The sequence below is a fragment of the Canis lupus genome, chromosome 16, assembly GCF_003254725.2.
Source record: "Canis lupus dingo isolate Sandy chromosome 16, ASM325472v2, whole genome shotgun sequence".
Classification (NCBI taxonomy): domain Eukaryota; kingdom Metazoa; phylum Chordata; class Mammalia; order Carnivora; family Canidae; genus Canis; species Canis lupus.
The window spans coordinates 47,715,303-47,734,031 of NC_064258.1; the positions used below are offsets into that span (position 1 = coordinate 47,715,303).

The following is an 18,729-nucleotide window of genomic DNA, read 5'->3' on the forward strand; positions in this document are numbered from 1 at the left end:
GGTCTCCAGGATCAGGCCCTGGGCTGAAGGCGGCGCTAAACCGCTGAGCCACTGGGGCTGCCCTGAAAGCGCCTGCGTGGCTCATTCAGTTAAGCATCTGATTCTATGTTTCAGCTCAGGTCTTGATCTCAGGGTGGTAACGTCCAGCCCCCAGCAATGGGCTCCCCGCTCAGCATGAAGCCTACTTAAGATTCTTTCTCTCCTTCTGCCTCTGCTCCTCCCTGCCTCCCTCTCAAAACAAAAACAATAACAAAACAAAACAAAACAAAAAAAAAACAGAAAAAAAAACAAAGAACAAAACACACACACACACACAAACCCCTCAATTCTGTCTTAAAGTTTTATTTTAAGAAACCACTTCAAGAGAGCAACTCCTTTTGAGAAAACCAATAAGATACTGAAATAGAATAAAATCTTGGTGCCCATAAATTCTAAACAATTTTATAATATAAAACAGAAGTTCTGATTTAAAGTCTAAAAAGCATATAGCATATTTGGTGCTAAGTATTTGAAGACTGAAGGATAAAGTGGAAACATATAAAGAACCACTGGCAGGGACAGAGAACCAAGCCATGCCATACCCCCTGAGATGTGAAGTCAGGGACCCTATGGCATTGACTGCTTGATCTGACTACAGCTGGCAGGTGGGAAAACCCCATGAGCCCCAGCAGGAGGAGCATGTGCACTCCATACACAGGTCTGTGGGAAGGCCCTCCAGACACAACCCAGCTAAAATGGTGTCTTAAGGAAATACTCCTTGACCATGGCATGTACCTTAGAGTGTGACCACTCAAATACAGCTCCCATCACCTATCCCCACAACTGTGTCTATGGACTTAGCCAGAGCTCCTGGGTCTAATCCCTCCCAGTCCCATCCACCACTCCCACTGGCCCCAGAATTCTCCGTATATCAACAATCAAATCATGTCACCCCCTCCCTGCTACTAGTGGCTTCTAAATCATTACATCTGGGCCTAGCCTCCTTTTGCACTGTTGGATCACATCCGTCTCCCCGCCACCCAAACCAGCCCATTTCCAAACATGTCATGAGCAACCTCACATCTACTAACTCTGCTCATGCTCTTGCCTGCATAGGAAAGCTGTCCTGTTCTGAAGGAACCCCTTGCACCCCACACCTGCACAAGGTCTAGCTCAAGTCTCATCTCTGTGAAACCTCTCTACCAGCTCACAAGGCAGAAAGACCTGCTCCTTGCTCCCTTTTCAAAGCACTTCCCAGTTTTGTGGGAGTCTCCCAAGAAAGACTGCACACCTCACCAGTCTTTACAATCTCAGGAGAGACACAGAGACTGGAACTAGTACGCACTCAATAGACACATATGGGATTTACTCAAAATCTACAGCACAAATTTGAAATGTTCCTAGTTTCCTGAACACACATGTCCCATCTAAGGATCCTGGAAATCCAAAGCCTAAGCTTTTTGCTACATGCCCAGAGAAGATAATTTCTAAGGAGTGAATCTGACTATTCCAAATCAAAACTTCTCCTTTGACTTGCTTATTTTGCTTCATTTTGTTGGATCCATTATCACCTCCTCATTGCCCAACGCTCACCTGAAGTTTTACAGTTGGTTAGAACCACATACTTTTGGAATTACAGGCAAAAGTAATTTGGAATTGCTTGCACCTTTGATAGAGCAGACACCAGAGCCTGCAGCAGAAACGGAGGTTCCCACAGAGAATTAGTAGATAAACTCTCGCCAACAATTTAGCATTTTACGGTCATTACTGAAGCACAACTGGAATTCCAGTAGAAATTCTGAACCCCCAAAGCAGTTCAAAAGAAAGTGACCACTTGGATCCCAGCAGGCACCACTCCTGCTCCTTTATCTGATGCTTCTGTTTCAAGAGGCGGTGTCTTTGCTTCCCATCATGGTACTGAGTTCCGGGCTGAGCTGAGCAATGCAGCTGCTGCCCCCACCAGCTACCAGTCAGCTTGAGACGACTCTAGCTAATCAGCCGGATCAGGGCAAGAGTCAATCAACTACAGCAATTTGGAACCTTTCAAACTGCCAGAATATTTCTCTTTGGTTAATATGTAACAGGTTCTCAAATCCTACGATTTTACAAATTCTGCCTAGATGAAAAAAAAAAAATTAAAAATGTGAACTGAAACATTTACAAATCAAATGCTATTGATACAATGCCTGGGATGTCAAAATGGCATTAGCTTGGAGGACAAGGGTAGAGGGGAAATCAGATTGGCCATGTGCTGATAAATTTCAAAGATGGACGATGGGCACATGGGAATTCAATACAAGATTTTTGAATTATGCTACTTTTACATGCTTGAGATTTTTGAAAATGAAAAGGGAAAAACAGGAATGAAGTCAAGTTTAAAAGTAAACTATTAAAATGCTGTTATCTATACAGGGCATTAAAAATAACTACGTACATCCCTACTTTCTGATGTGTTGCAGCCCTACCTACAAGAGCAGATCAAGTCTCGGAGGCATTAACCTTGGCCCCTTTACTAAGGCAGCTTAATTACAGGTACTCCACTGAGGTTTTTGGTAAAGTAAAAAAGAAAAAAATAAATAAAGCACCTTTTGAAATTTAGCGCAGGTTACAAAACACACAAGATGCAAGCAAGCCTTCCTGGTTTATTGTCTACTCGATTCAAAGGAAGCTTTGTAAAGATTTCTGCTATACAAAAACAGGCAAGATACAACTAAATTTTTTAAATGCTATAAATGTGCGACAGGCATACAGGAAGACACATTAGCAGGTATTAGCTAATCCGGCAGAGGAAGGCAGCCTGGCAACACCGGGAACGGGAACGGGTAACGAAAAAGGCGGCTTTACAGTCTTTTCGCGTTTGAACTTTTGACCTCCTCCCAAAATGTCATGAAAGAATTTTTAAGCCGTGGTACTTAGAAAGAATGCTTTCTTTCTTGAAATCGTTTCATTAAACACTGCTATTTACTATATGCGCTTTTACCCGCTGGGCCCAAGGCACAAAACTAAAAAGTGTATTCTAACAAGACATGCGACCTGGACGAAGAATACAGGAGTGCATTTACAAAAAATACAGGAGTGCAATTACTAAATAAACAAATAAATAAATAAAAATAAGAAAATCGACAGCAAGTCACGCAACCCGGGAAGCGCGCAGCGACCATCTCCTATGCCCCGTACACCCCCTTCTTTTGTTGAGGATCAGACTCCCCCCCCCAATTTCCTCGTGTCCCTTCTTCCCTTCAAGCGCACCTTGGAAAGGTGTAACTGGAAGCAAAACGAAATCTGCAGGTCCGCCTGGCGCCGAGCGGCGGGCGCGCGAACCCCGCGGAGCCCCGAGCCCCGGGCCGCGCCCCCCGGGCCGACGGCGGGGAGCCACGGAAGGCGGTCGGGGCGCGGGGGGGCGGCAGCAGCGCCCGAAGGCCCGCGGCTACCGGAGGCGACCGGGATCCTCTCCGGACTCCTCGGGACCGCGCGCCCAAGGGCAGCCCCGCCGCCGAGCCTCCAGCGCCGCCGCCTACCTGCCGGCCGCAGGCACCGCCCCGCAGGAGCGCAGGGCTGCGCCGCAGGGAGGCTCCGGCGCGCGGCGGGGGGAGGCGGGGGGGGAAAGGTACGAATCCCCGTTTGGGGTGCCAGGAAGTTCCCCAATCCCGCGCCCGCGGAGGCCCGCCGGCCCCTCCCCCGGCCGGGGCTCGCGCGCGGAGGGCGGCGCGGGGCGCGCGGGGGAGGCAGGCGGCCGGGGCAGGGAGTGGGGGGCGGGGGTTGGGGGGCCGGGGCCCGGGCGCGGCAGCCGGACTCACCGAGGCAGCGGATGTGGAAGCCCGAGGGCGGCCGCAGCGCCCGGCGCGTCCAGCCCTCGCGCAGCGCCTCCAGGTGCTCCTCCTTGCCCTGGATCAGCAGGACCTGCTCGTCGATCCAGCCCAGGAAGAAGGTCTCGGCCACCGCGGCCGTGACCCTCTTGTTCCAGAAGTGCTGCATGTTCTCGGCTTTGAAGTCGGCGAAGATCTCGTAGCCGATGTGGTGCCGGGCGAGCTGGCGCGGCGGGGCGGGGGGCGCGGGCGGGGCGGCGGCGGCGGCGGCGGCGGCGGCCCGCTCCCCCGCCGGCCCCTCGGCCGGGCCCAGCACGATGGCCAGGGAGTGGGGCGCGATCTGCAGAAACTTCTCCATCTTCCGAAGCCGCGGGCGCCCCCGCCGCGCGGGCCCCGCTCGCCGCCGCCGCCGCCGCCGCTCCGGGAACAGCCGCCGGGACGTCGCTGCGCGGCAGGCGGGGAGCGTTAGTGCCCCCCCGCGCCCGGGCTGGCCGCGCCCCCCCGCGCACCCCGCGCCCCCCCGCGCCCCCCCGCGCCCCGGCGCCCCGCGCCGCCCCGGGGTCGCCGCGCCGGGAAGGGGAGGGTGCGCGGCGCCCGCTCGGCCCGAGGTCCGGCGCGAGTTACCTGCAGCCGCGGGCCACCGGGCGGGCAGCGCTCATTCTCCAGCGGCGGCACCCTCGCCTCCCTCGGCGCCCCGCGGCCCCGGCAGGGGGCGGAGACGCGGGAGGAGGAGGGCACTTCGCGCCGAGGCCGGGGCACCCTCCTGGTTGGACTTGGCCAGAGAAGTCTCCAGGAGGCCCAAGTGGAAGGTGGTGGGGGTGGCCCCGAAGGCCGGGGCGGGGTGGCGGTGAGGGAGGTGTTTAGGTGGCAGGGCTCAGGGGAGACCTGGAGCCCGGGGCGGGGGGGGGGGGGGGGGGCATGGCGACACTCGGAAGGCAAGGATTCCCGAGCAGAGTGTCGCTCCTCCCCACGCTCCACCCACCCCCTCCACCTCCTGCTGGAACAAGTGGATTAGCTGACTGGTTGATGGGCCCTTGGAAGTGGCTTTTTTAAAAAACTTAGTCAAACCTCGAAAATGTGTCATCAGCCCCTCCTCCCAAACTCTTGTGGAACTCCCCTGTCATATCTCCATCACGCACCGTGGGCCGGCTACAGAAGCAGCCCAGTAATTCCCCCCCTGTTACATGCACAACAGTCCCTTTACGAAGACGATACAGATATTACCAGGAAAAAGTAACAATCATGCTTTAAAAGAAAAAGAAAAACTCTTCGTTAAGGTTTCTGCGCAAAATTGTGTCTTGCTCATTTTTCACTGAGAAAAACTATATTGTCATGTATCTAAAGCAATGACTATCAGAAGAAGCATTAGGGGTTAATGCTCCGCGGGAATGATTTTCCCAGTATAAAGAATGTTGGCTAGAATGCACAAAAAACTACCTCTTGAAAGATTGCTTGGAGCTTTGAAACAACAGGCTTTCCATTTTCTGCTACTCTTGTACAGGAAAGGTCTTAGGGCCATGTTTTTGTTTTGTTTTGTTTTTAAGATTTTATTTATTTATTCATGAGAAACACACAGAGAGAGGCAGAGACACAGGTAAAGGGAGAAGCAGGCTCCATGCAGGGAGCCTCATGTGGGACTCGATCCCGGATCTCCAGGATCACACCCTGGGCTGAAGGCAGTGCTAAACCGCTGAGCCACCAGGGCTGCCCAAGGGCCATGGTTTTTTATATATATATATATATATTTTAAGATTTATGTATTTATTTATGACAGACAGAGAGAGAGAGAGGCAGAGACACAGGAGGAGGGAGAAGCAGGCTCCATGCTGGGAGCCCGACGCGGGACTCTATCCGGGGACTCCAAGATCGTGCCCTGGGCCAAAGGCAGGCACTAAACCGCTGAGCCACCCAGGGATCCCCCAAGGGGCCATGTTTTAATGAAGGGTAAAACTCAAGCTTCCCCTCTCCTTGCCTCAGTGAAAAGAAAGCCCCTTTTACCCAAACACAGGGCTTAGGAGTTCAGCCCTGAGATGTCTGGACAAGTCCTACGGGCACACTCTTTCCACATGGAGCTCCAGGGGTCACTGTCTTCTCTGGGCAGCAATCTCCCTTGATAATAATAATAGAGTAGCATTTGATCAGCACTCATAGAATGCAAATCCTTACAACAGCCCTTTGAGTTAGATATGACCATGCCTATTTTGTGGAAGAGGCAAAAAGAACATTAAGTAATTTGTCTAGGGTTCCCCTGTCCGTGAAGCCATAGGACTGAAATCTAAACCTAGATCGGTTGTCTCCAAGGCTCAACCCCAGTGCTTTCATACCTGTTCCATTTAACTGACCAACCACTGGCAGATAAAATTTTCCAAAAAAGGCCTTCCATGGTGCCTCTCGAATAAATGATACTTAACATTTATCTTAGGTATCTATTGGGGCACAAGAAATCACCCCCAAACTTAGCAGCTTAAAAAAAAACAAAACATTTATTATCTCACACTTTCTGTGAGTCAGGAATCCAGGTACAGTTCAACTGGATGCCTCTAGCTCAGTCTCTCATAAAGTTGCAGTCAAGCCAGAGCTATAGTCTTATCTGAAGGCTTGGTGTGGACCTGCTGCTAAGCTCACTCACTAAGCTGTTGGCCAGATTCAGTTTCTTGAGTGTAGTTGGACTGAGGGACTTAGTCCCTCCCTCTCTGGAGAGTCATTCTGTTCCTAACAATATGAACATCTACATACGGTAACAACATGCTAGATGGCTTTCCTCAGATCATCCAATTCAGAAATCACAATCTAATTTTGGAGGTGACATCTCATCATCTCTGCTACATTGTTTGCTAGAAGTGATTCACTAAAGCCAAACCCCAACCCCAAGGGCAAGGGATTACACAAAGGTATGAAGACCAAGAGGTAGGGATCATGTGAGGTCATCTTAGAAGCTAGCTACCACAACAACTAAAATGAAACAATGGGGGGCGCCTGGGTGGCTCAGTCCATGAAGCGTCAGCCTTCAGCTCAGGTCATTTTCCCAGGGTCCTGGGATAGAGTCCATGCATCCCTGCATCAGGCTCCCCACTCAGTGTGGAACTGTTTTTCCCTCTCCTCCCCACTCGTACTCTCTGTCGTTATCTCTGTCTCTCTCTCTCTCTCTCTCAAATAAATAAAATCTTTTTAAAAATACAAAATAAAATAAACCAGTGAAAAGTTTCCATTTTTACAATGTTTGTAATAATGTGAAACATTAAAAGGGAAACTTCTACTATAAGTGCTCTCTCTCACATACTGATAGCAAGCTCCTCACACACACACACAATACTACTGATCCTCTGAACAGGTAGGGCTGTGTGAGAGTCTATACCATCAGAACTCAGTGGAATTAATATGAGGAGCTACCTAATTGATCCTTGACACTGTCATCACCTACATGATCAACCTCATTATCATCATTATGGCCTTTTATGATTACTCACAAAATGCCAGGCAATGTAGTAAGAACTTTTTATATATGTTGATATTATTGTGATTTTGTTCAGAGGATAAATATAATGGCAATAATATCTTCGAGATAAGTAGCCTAACATATTTTCATTTTCAACAACCCTCAGTTCCCAGTTATCCATGAACTCAATTGTTCCTGCTCCACATCAGTTCGCCAAAATCTGTCCACGAATATAGCTTTCTTTTCTTCCTTAGTCTTCCTCTCTCTTTTTCCCTCTCCTATCCCTGATTGAAGGTGCAAATGTTACTCAGTAGGGAACTGCTTTCTTCCCTAGATTCGGTATTCAGGACCTTTATGTTGACCCAAATGCCATGAAAATTTCCTGGTCAATTTCCAAGGAGAGGTGTTCAACATTTATCAAATGCCTCATTCTTAGAAAATTCAATAAGGACAAACAGTTATTATTCAGTAATAATAATTCAGTATTCAGTACTGAATTATTCACAGACATTCAGTAATTTCTCCAAGGTCAAAAAAACTACTAGCTGATCAACCCAAAATTTCAACCAGATCTATGACTCCAGAACCCGTTTGTTCAGCATTCACTGCAGCCTCCAAAAGAAACAAGAACCCACAAGACAGACCTAATGTCACTTCATTCAGAAGAAATACTTACACTGATTTCCTTGAAAACATGTAAGAAAAACAATCTAGAAGTGTTTGACTATTAATCAGACAAGAAACTCCCAAACCAAATCCAACACCCTGGGAAGAACACTTGCCTAGTTGTCTCAATCCTGAAGCTTGAGACTGAGTGATATTTTGTGCAGGACGTAAAGCCTGGGAATGAACTTCTTTGTCAGCATTTCCCCCCACTGCCTACAGTCAACGGCCAGCCATTCTTGTGGGGAAAGAGGGCTTTGCTAAACTTTCTCTTGTCCAGACTTATCAACTGCTGATTGTCCACTGGGATATAACAGAAGCTCAGACAATCATCACTCCAGGAGGTACATACCAGTCCAAGGGCCTTCACTTTGGAATTTCTGTTGGTGGCAGACCGTGTTTTCTAAAGACGGCTGCCATGATATTGCCCAGGGATGTGCATTCTGTAATATGACTTTGCCACTCCTTCATCCAGAGGGAGAGTCTCTCTGTCTCTCTCTCTCTCTCTCTCCCTCTTTGACTATGGCCAGACCCTGTGATTGCTTTGACCAATAGAATAGAGTTGAATTGATGCTGTGCCAGTTCTGGGCATAGACCTTATTGGCCTCACTGCTCTCACTCCCACCTCTTAATCCAGTAGTAGTTGGATTTAGACTAATAAGTTTAAGGCACCAATTAATATGTCAGGAAAAATGACATCTGCACAAACCACTTAATAAAATCTTGCGGCAGTAGGAGTCCAGAGGACCAGTCCTAAGCCAGGCACCATAGAACAAGTGCAACTCCTCTTAGATCATCATGTTGTGAGAATGCTGGAGCTAGCCACATGAAGACGGTATGAGAGAGAGCAGTGTCAGCCAATGCCCAGCCATTCTCGCCATCCCAGCTCATGCACCAGATACTTGACCTATGTGAGTAAAGGAGACATTCTAGCCCCAGCTGACCACCAAATACAGAAGAACGAGGACCCCAGACTGAACTCCAGTCAAGACATCTCTGGGTATTTAAGTCACTGCAGCCAAAGCTTCCAACTTAGTGTAGCAGAGGTGAGCCATCCCCACTGAGCCCGACTGAATGTCTAACCCACAGAATTGTGAGCATAATAAAGTGGCAGCCATTTTTCATCACAGAGTTTTGAGATGATTGGTTACAAAGCAATAGATAATTGGACCACTATTGGCTCTTGTTGTGTTTGCACGCTGTGTATGAAATTCAAATGTATAAGAATCCAGGCAGGAAATAGTATTTCAATGACATCCTGAGTGTGGTATCTATGGAAAGCCAACTTGTATAAAGAAAAAGGAAGTCCTGTTATGTTATTGTTTCATCACCAGTGCTGTAGTTGGATTTAGACTAACAAGTTTAAGGCACCAATTAATATGTCAGGAAAAATGACATCTGCACAAACCACTTAATAAAATCTTGCTGTAGTAGGACTCCAGAATTTCCAGAGTTTCTATAATCATGGGGTCACTGCTTCATCTAATTAAAAGCCTCATAATGAAATAAGTAAATAAATAAATAAAAGGGGGTGGGGCACCTGGTTGGCTCAGTCAGTAGAGCATATGACTCTTGGTCTTGGGGTCATGAGTTCAAGTCCCACCTTGGGTGTAGAAATTACTAAAAATATACATATATGTAAACTTAAAAAAAAAAGCCTCCTAAAAGGTTATTTCAAGGGTAATCCACCTACATCCTTAATTGTGTCACACCACTTATGCAGTATTAATGATTTTGTTTGACCCTTACGACTACATGCTTACCTACTATCTTGAAAGAATAACACTGATTATAGGGCGCCTCATGGCTCATTCGTTAAGCATCTGCCTTCAGCTCAGGTCATGATCTCAGGGTCTTGGGATCTAGCCCAGAGTCAAGTCAGGCTTGCTGCTCAGCAGGGAATCTGCTTCTCCCTCTCCCTAGGCACCTCCCCATCATGCTCTCTCTTGCTCCCTGTCTCTTATATAAATAAATAAAATATTTTAAAAAAATAATAACACTGATTATTGATGACCTGAATTACAAGTCTACAACTGCTTATCCTAGATTAATAAAAAAATAAATAAAATTTATACGGTGTTTCCTATGTATCACATACTATGCCTTATGTACTTTATGTATATTCATTCATTTAATCCACACGACAACCCTATGGGGTAGATACTGTTGTTATTCTATATTTACAGATGAGAAACTGATCCAGAGATGTTAAGCAACAGGGGCTCGGCTGTTAAGTCACCAATAAGTCACCTGGATTCAAATCCAGGCAGTCTGGCTCTAGTGTCTGTGCTCTTGATAACCATACTATAAGGCCCCTCCTCTTCTTCAAAGAGTTAATGATCATCTTATTATCATAGCCAAACTTGTGTGAATCACTGAGGATATGGGCTGTATTTTGTGGTTTAGAATCAGTTTGATACTGAAAAGAGTGCAAAAGTATATCACATGCTTTGCTTCTTCCAACAACCTACCAAAGATTTTTACCTTAGTCTAGACCTATATTGATCTTCCTTACATGGAAGATTTTGTCATTGCCTGAGACACCTTTTCAAAATGGCTCCAAGTGCTTCTAGATGCTACTCTGATTCCTCATTCAGTTTTCCCTTCAAAGAATTAATCTTTCCTAGGACAAAATTTAAGATTGCCACTATAACGGAGAGATTCAGATAGCCTAAAAATTAAGATGGTTCATCTGGATGCTTCTTGACATGCTTCTCAATAATGCCTTTGTTGACAATCACACAGCCATGACCCCTCTGTACTCTGGCTGTCAGATGGCACCAGCTTTGGCATCTCAATTACAGTGGCAGAAGCCCATCCCAGTCAATTTTCAAAGACCAGTGTACAAAATATACTTATCTTTGTCTTAGGTTTCTATTAGTGGTTCATTCATGTTCAATTCCTACAGCTGTGCATAGCAGCATTTAAGAGTAGAAACCAGTCTAGAATAATACTTTTTCCCTCATTGAAATATTTAACATTTTTCCTGACTACTATTGTAAACCCAACTCAATACACTCTAAATTTCATGCTAAAATCACTTTTATTTGAGCAAAAATTCCATCAGCCACACCAAATTAATGTGGGTTGTTGTTTTTTTTTTTTCATGAAATGTTTTAGGATACTGGATGTTCACAGCATTAGTATGCATGCCTCAGGCTTTCACTCCGAGTGATTGAGAGTTACTAAATCTTGGTCCCATTCATTACAATCTTACATTAGACAACTATTGTATTCTAGGCATTCTGAGTTCTAGACACAGAAAAATAAATATGACCTAGTCTTTATTTTGGGGAAGATCATAGTTTGTAAGAGGAAATAGACAAATAATCTCCCTGAAGTGAAATTATGGCCTTATTGATGCAATGGTATAAGTATGTACATACATTCATTAAGTTCATTAAGAAAGTGACATTAAGAATGAGATAAGACTTCATACATTAGGCAATATTGAGCTAACACTTGAAAAGTAGGTATTTATTGTATGATATTGGTGTTTTACATATAGCTCCTTCCAGACTAAAGGATATGATCCACTAGTGAGTATCTATCACTGGGAAGTGTGTCATAGAAAATGATTATTAACAATAGAATATCAGTTCGGGATTGAATCCTTTCTATTTATTTTTAAATTAGTGTAGATTCAAAGTCCCTCCAACAATAAGTTTACTCTCATTCCTCTGCAAACTTCAAGGCTTTCTTAGATAGGAAAAGAAAGGGGTGGAGTTACAACTACTTTGCCAGGATTTGTGCATTTCACTAGCATTCCCAAGGGACTGTATCCCTCATGTAAATGGTATTCCCCATAAAAGCTGCGGTGTGGGAAAAAAAAAAAGTGCTGCTATAATACATACTATACCATCATTAATTTTATCAGTATTTAGATGAACATAAACATCTTGTTGCTATTTCATGGAAATAACAATGGCTGATATTAATAACAAAGCAACGTGATAAAGCAAACACAACTTTTGTATATTTTCTCCTACTCACTGGAATGAAATCAGTTCCTTATCTGTTGAGGTTTTTTTCAATATAATCACCAAGTTCTACCCTTGATTATGTCTCCTCCAAATAAGGAAGTGAGTGCTGTGTCTGAGATCTCCAACAGTGGAAATTACAACCTGTCAGAACTCTGCCATCTTGCCCAAAGTATGTATTCTCCAGTAAACAGGCCCTCCTTCCTCTGAGATCACTGCACATGGCAGATCTCCAGAGCCAAGAGAAGGGCTAGCTAAAAATAGACAGTTTTAGGAAAATGCTATGGTTAATCAGATAACTGCTATCTGAAACGTGCAGATATCAAAACATTTTAAAAGGCAGAAACACAGTCATTCACAAGAGAAAGCTTAATGATCTAATTCATGCTGTATTTGTCCAAAAGTGGAACTTCAAAATCATTTATCCTGGGCATTCAATTATAAATGGAATTAGATTCTAATGCTGTTTTACACATAATTACTTTAGAAATGTGATTAGTAAAGCATTTAGAAAAATAGTAAATGTAGTTGGTTACTGTTAATGATTCAAAACAGAGTTATTAACTTCTAAACATTTATCCCATTTATTGTAGATGAAAAAATATAGATACCCTGTCTTGGAAAAATATTATAGTTTTATTTGCAATTTGTTCACATTTCCTTTATACTGTTAATGGGGATTGTTTTAATAATTTAGAAGTGGCACATTGACAAGAATTGTCTATCATCTGTGACAGTTATTGCAAATCCTGGTGTCTTTTCAGCTCACCACTTTCAATTTGTTCTATTTATTGTACTTAAATATTTTAAAAGGTATAAACATAATTTGGAAAGGTAATTAGATAAGCGCTCCTGTCTACATAATATATTTCTTATTGGAATTAAATATATACATACGACAAAGTCAATGTGCTTTAATAGAAAACATACTGATTATCAAGAAAAAAGTGCATTTAGGCCTTCCATTTCTGGCAATGGAGCACACTATATATCCTCAAAATTTCTCAGTAAAAGCACTTAAAATTATGTATATCGAAAATACCACCTCCAGCACTGACATTATGCTTCTGAGTAGGATAGAGTTGCTAACATTGGACCAATGATTTTGTCAGGAACCTAGAAAATCTATATAAAATATAAACATTGTCTGCTTAAAGGCATCACATAGTTGTTGAAGCGAGAAGGAAAGAAAGTAATGAAATTTCAAAGGGAAGACCCATGAAGCAGTGAGTTGACCTTCTGCAGTCACTTGCCCCAAAGGAAACTGGTTAACCCACTTCCTAGATATGAGCAGAAGCTGAAAATCCACTCTTTGCCTGATGAAAAAGCTGCTTCTGGTTGATGGAGAAACCAACAGACTTCTGGCAGTTTTATGCAGCTGGAGTGACATAATTGAAAGGCCTCAAATGAGGAAGTTTTCTCTTTCAAGACACCTGTAAAGGATGGGAGGAAGAGAAGCTGGGCGGAAATCCTCAGAATAGTAAAGTAAAGCTTTTGGCAACCTCAGTGTAATGATGAGATAGATTGGAGTTCCTGAGCTGCCAGGGGGAAGAGCCCCAGCACACACATCAAGCTGTCTCCTGAAAGCCTTCAGAGACATCAGCATGTGAAGAGGGTGAATCAAATGTAAATGGAGCTATGCCAGAACTTCAATCCAGACTATGATTCAATTCAGCCCCTTAGTGAACTAACGTGATCTGCCCCTACTCTCTCTACTTATGAAGGAAAAGGGTTAACTCTCTCTGGAAGAAGGTAATATTTTAAGCACACACACACACACACACACACAAACACACTCCATTCATTTAAAAATTACAAGGCATGCCAGGAAAAGAACTCTATTGAGTCCTTATGGAAGAAATATATCCATAGAAATATATCCAAACAGACCCATAGCAGATCAGAACTTTAAAATATCTATACTATGTTCAAGAAAATAGAGGGGGAAAATGGAGAAAAAGAAACCAAGAGGAGATTTTACCACAGAACAGAAATCTTAAAAAAAAAAAAATCAAACAAAATTTAAAAAAGAAAGTACAATGTCCTTCTCTGGGAGGGAACAGAAATATGTAGGATATATTGGAAAATTTTAATAAGTGTATAATTTGAATTCTGTAAGAGGAAAATGAGAATGGGAAGGAAGAAATATTTGAAGAGATAACAAAAGAGAATTTTCCAAAACTGGAAAATGTAACATCATCTCACAGATTTCAGAAACCAAAGCAGAATAAACACAAAGAAAATTACACACAGGTATATCAAAATAAAACTGCTGGAAACCAAAGATAAAAAGAATACCAAAAATAAGCCAAAAGAAAAGTAAGTGCATTGTCTTCAAAGGTGTAACAATGAGGTTAACAGCTGACATCTCAGTAGAAATAATGGAAGCTAGAAGTAATGGAATGATACCTCTTTAAATACCAAACAAAAATAACTGCTGACCTAGAATTCTATAGCCAGTGACAATAATCTTCCAAAGTGAAGGTGAGCAAAAAATATTTCAGACAGCACTGAAAATATTTCACTTTCCAAAGTGAAGGTGAGCAAAAAATATTTCAAAAACCACAGCACTAGCTTAATAATTCTAACCCCCATGTGGCAGACTGAATAATGGCCTTACAATAATGCCAATTCCTAATCATCAGAAGCTGTGAATATGTTACATTACATAGAAAAACCAACTTTGAGGATGCAATTAAGGTTACTAATCAGTTGACCTCAAAATAGGAAGATTATCCTAGATTGTCTGGATTAACTATGTGTGATCATATGGGTTCCTCCAACCAGAGCTTTCTTCCAGCTGAAGATGAAAAGAAAGGCAGAAGAAAGATATGGCAGAAAGGAGAGTCAGAGAGATTTCAGTGTATCATAGTAGGCTCTAAGATGTGCAGGCCCATGTGCGAGAACCAAAGTGAGCCCTCTAGAAGCTGAGGTCCCCCAGCTGGCAGGCAGCACAGAAACAGGACCTCAGTACTACACTTGAGGGTCAGGGCATCTGAACATGTGTATTGGAGACTTCTAGAACTATGAGACAGATCTGGGAGTGCAAAGAGAAGGGAGAAGGGACAGGCTAGAGGCGAGGGCCTGTGATGGAGTGTCCTTAGGTAGAATGCCCTGGAATCAAAAAGTTCTAAATTAGAACCTGAATTTATAGATTGTAACTATGTTTTTATCAAAATGAAAAGATACACTATAGTAATCAAGACAGTATGGTGCTAGCATATGGACAGACATGTAGATCAATGAAAAAGAATTGAGAGCCCAGAAATAAAAGCTTACATTTATGGTCAACTGGTTTTCAAGCAAGTATGCCAACAAAATGCAATAAGAAAAACATACCGTTTCCTACAAATAGTGCTGGGACAACTGGATACTCACAAGTAAAACAACCTACACCAAAAAAAAAAAAACCTACACCATACCAAAAAAAAAATTTACTCAAAATTATCATGGGCCAACACATAACAGCTAGAACCATAAAAATCCTAGAAGGAATGGCAAAATATCTTCATGATCTTGGGTTAGGCAATGGTTATTATATAGGACACCAGAAACACATGCAACTTTTAAAATTTGATAAATTGGAATGCCTGGGTGGCTAAGCAGTTGAGCCTCTGCGTTCAGCTCAGGGAGTGGTCCCAGGATCCCAGGATCAAGTCCCACATCAGGCTCCCCTTGAGGAGCCTGCTTCTTCCCTGCCTATATCTCTGCCTTTCTCTCTGTGTCTCTCATGAATCCATAAATAAAATCTTTTTAAAAATTGATAAACTGGACTTAATCAAAATGAAAATCTTTTGTACATCAAAAGATACTACTGAGAAAATGAAAACACAACCTATACACTAGGAGAAAATATTTGCAAATCATGTAATTCATAAGGAACTTGGAATATTCATAAGGAATATATAAATCACCTTCAAAACTTAATGGCAATTACCTCAATAAAAATTTCAGCTCAAAAAGACAAAGGTATATAGTACACCTGAAATTAATATAATGTTGCATGTCAGTTATACCACAATTCTTTAAAAAGGCAAATGATTTTATTTTTTAAAAGATTTATTTGAGAAAGAGAGTGTGTGTGCTCATGAGAAAGAGAAAAAACATGCCCACGAGCAGGGGTAGGGGCAGAGGGAGAAGCAGACACCCCGCTAAGCAGGGAACCCAACTCAGGGTTAATCCAGGACCCTGAGATCATGACCTGAGCCAAAGACAGTTGCTTAACTGACTGAGCCACCCAGGCGCCCCACGCCAAATGGTTTTGATATTTTTCTCAAGAACATGTGTAAATGGCCAATGGGCACATGAAAAGATGCTCAACATCGTTAGTCATTGGGAAAATGCACACTGATGGGCAGCCCGGGGGCAGCCTGAGTGGCTCAGTGGTTTAGCGCCACCTTCAGCCCAGGGCGTAATCCTGGAGTCCCAGGATCAAGTCCCATGTCAGGCTCTCAGCATGGAGTCGGCTTCTCCCTCTGCCTGTGTCTCTGCCTCTGCCTCTGCCTCTGCCTCTCTCTGTCTTTCTTATGAATAAATAAATAAAAATCTTAAAAAAAGAAAACAGAAAATGCACACTGTCAAATGACAAAAACACAGTGAGATACCATTTTTTACTTACTTGGGTAGTTATGATGGAAAAGGCAGACAGCAGCACGTGTCGTTGAGGATGTGAACAAATTAGAGACCTCATATAGTGCTGATGGGAATGTCAAATGCTGTAGCACTTTGGAAAACAGTTTACCAATGTTTCAAAAAAATGAAATACAGGGTCGCCTGGGTGACTCAGTTGGTTAAGCATCTGCCTTCAGCTCATGATCTCAGGGTCCTAGGATTGAGCCCCACATCCGGCTCCCTGCTCAGCTGGGAGTCTGCTTATCCCTCACCCTCTATCCTGCTCATCCTCGTTCTCTAAGTCTCTCTCTCTCTCTCTCTTTTTCAAATAAATAAATAAAATACTTTTAAAAAATGAAATTCAGTCTTATATGTGACTAGTAATTCCACTTCTAGCTATCTACCCAAAAGAAATGAAATGAAACCATACACCTACACAAAGACTTGTACACAGTGGTCATACTAGCATTATCCATTATAGCCAAAAAGTGGAAATAATCCAAGTGTCCAAGAACCAATAAATGGGGGGAAAAGTTGTATATCCATGCAATTGAATACTATTTAACAATAAAAAGAATGATGTAGTAATAAATACTAAAAAGTGGAAGAACCTCAAAACCACGATGTTCAGTGAAGCAAGGCAGACACAAAATACCACTAACTGTACATTTTTATTTGCATGAGATGTCCAAAAAAGATAACTTTATAGAGGCAAAGAGTAGATTTGTAGTTCCCTAGGACTGGGGCAGATATGAAGAGTGACTGGTAATGGGCAGGAGGTTTCTTTCTAGGAGTGATGGAAATGTTCTAAAATCTGATTGTGGTAGTAAAGGTACATCTCTGTAAATATACAAAAATTCTTTGAATCATATACCTAACAGAGGTGAATGTTATGCTATGTAAACTATATCTCAATAAAGCAATTAAATTTTTAAAAACAAAGTAAAAATAATCAACTAATAGAATAAAGCACATTCTGAGAACATTAGTAGTTTGTTAGCTTGACTTAAAACTGTGGAATAGTTAAACATGTGGTAAGCGGGTCTCTATTTGTGTTAGGGACAGCCTGTCATTGTCACTAGTGAGACTAGGCACACAGTGCTGTGTTCACACTAGGAACCAAGCCCAAGAAGTGGGTGACGAGCTTGAGGACCACAGCAAAGAGAGTGGGGGAAATCGTGAGGATTTGGAAAGTTCTAATCGTGCTGATGGAAGCTGTGTTATACCCTACACCTTCAAAGTGCTCAGGATTCCTTTTCATTTTGCAGTTCTGCTAGTCACTGCACAGGGGAAAGTATAGACTCTGAGCTGAGAACATACTGCAATTTCTTTCCCCATTTCCTCCAGAAGGCTCCCATCACTGATCCTCTCTTAGCCCAGACTTCCACCCATGTTGTTCAGTGAAGCTCATGGACAAATGTTCCTCTAGTCACAGCTCTAACTCCTACAACTCAATTATGGTCTATTTTACATATCATTATCCCCTTTAAGTCTATCGTAATCGATCCCATGGGTAAATTAAAGAACAATATATTGAAAATAAAAATAAACTTAGTCATAATTTTGATATAATTCAGCACCTATACAGAATTGCCTAATATCTAATATTACAACAGAGTGCAAGCCAGGGAATGTATTGCAGTTAAACAAAAGCAATGATGCTACGGTCCTGAATACGGTCAGACCAGCCCAAGCATTGTATTCCCAGAAAGGGAAAATGCTTCTATGCTTTGTCATGCATTAATTAAGAGCTAAGTGCTCTTTCATAAATCTTCGTTTGGTGACCCAAGGATCTCAGTGATTACCACCTGGATTTGATGAGTCAGACTCTAAATATTGAAACATCACCACAGGCAATGTCTGTTGCTCAGATCTGCCCTTTTGTGGCTAGAGACTCTAACCATTTGGGAGACTTATGTCCCCCAGGCTCTTATTCATCCCACCAGCCCTCGTCTCCAAGGGATCATCCTCCACAGAGCTTGTCTGGGCCCCAAGGGGAAGCCCAGGGAAATCTGCACATGCCTGGGCTATGGAGAGACTTCTAGGCACTGGGAGTCTGAGGCTGTAGGCAAACTACCTGCTGGGTTTTCTCCATTTCCCCTTCAGATTCCTTCTCCATCTTCCTCTCTCCTGCTCTCCACCAGGAGACATAGGCTGCCACACACCACACCAACAGGGCTCTCTTGCCCTCTTACTTCTAGTTAGATTCAGCCAATGAATAGAAATTGGCACAACATGGGAGGCCAGGGGGAGA

At 43.4% G+C, this 18,729-nt stretch overlaps 2 protein-coding genes across 4 annotated transcripts in view; both read right to left on the reverse strand.

The window, feature by feature from the left end:
* Positions 1-4,039, reverse strand: part of LOC112675242 (storkhead-box protein 1-like) — a 45,123-nt gene extending 41,084 nt beyond the window's left edge. The window contains exon 1 of the mRNA XM_025471845.3: positions 3,777-4,039. Coding sequence (XP_025327630.1) covers positions 3,777-3,954 — 178 coding nt within the window. The 5' untranslated portion in view covers positions 3,955-4,039. The remainder of the gene's footprint in view (positions 1-3,776) is intronic.
* LOC112675239 (storkhead-box protein 2) overlaps positions 1-18,729 on the reverse strand; it is a 556,032-nt gene that overhangs the window by 511,098 nt on the left and 26,205 nt on the right. The gene's annotated exons all lie outside the window — the stretch shown is intronic.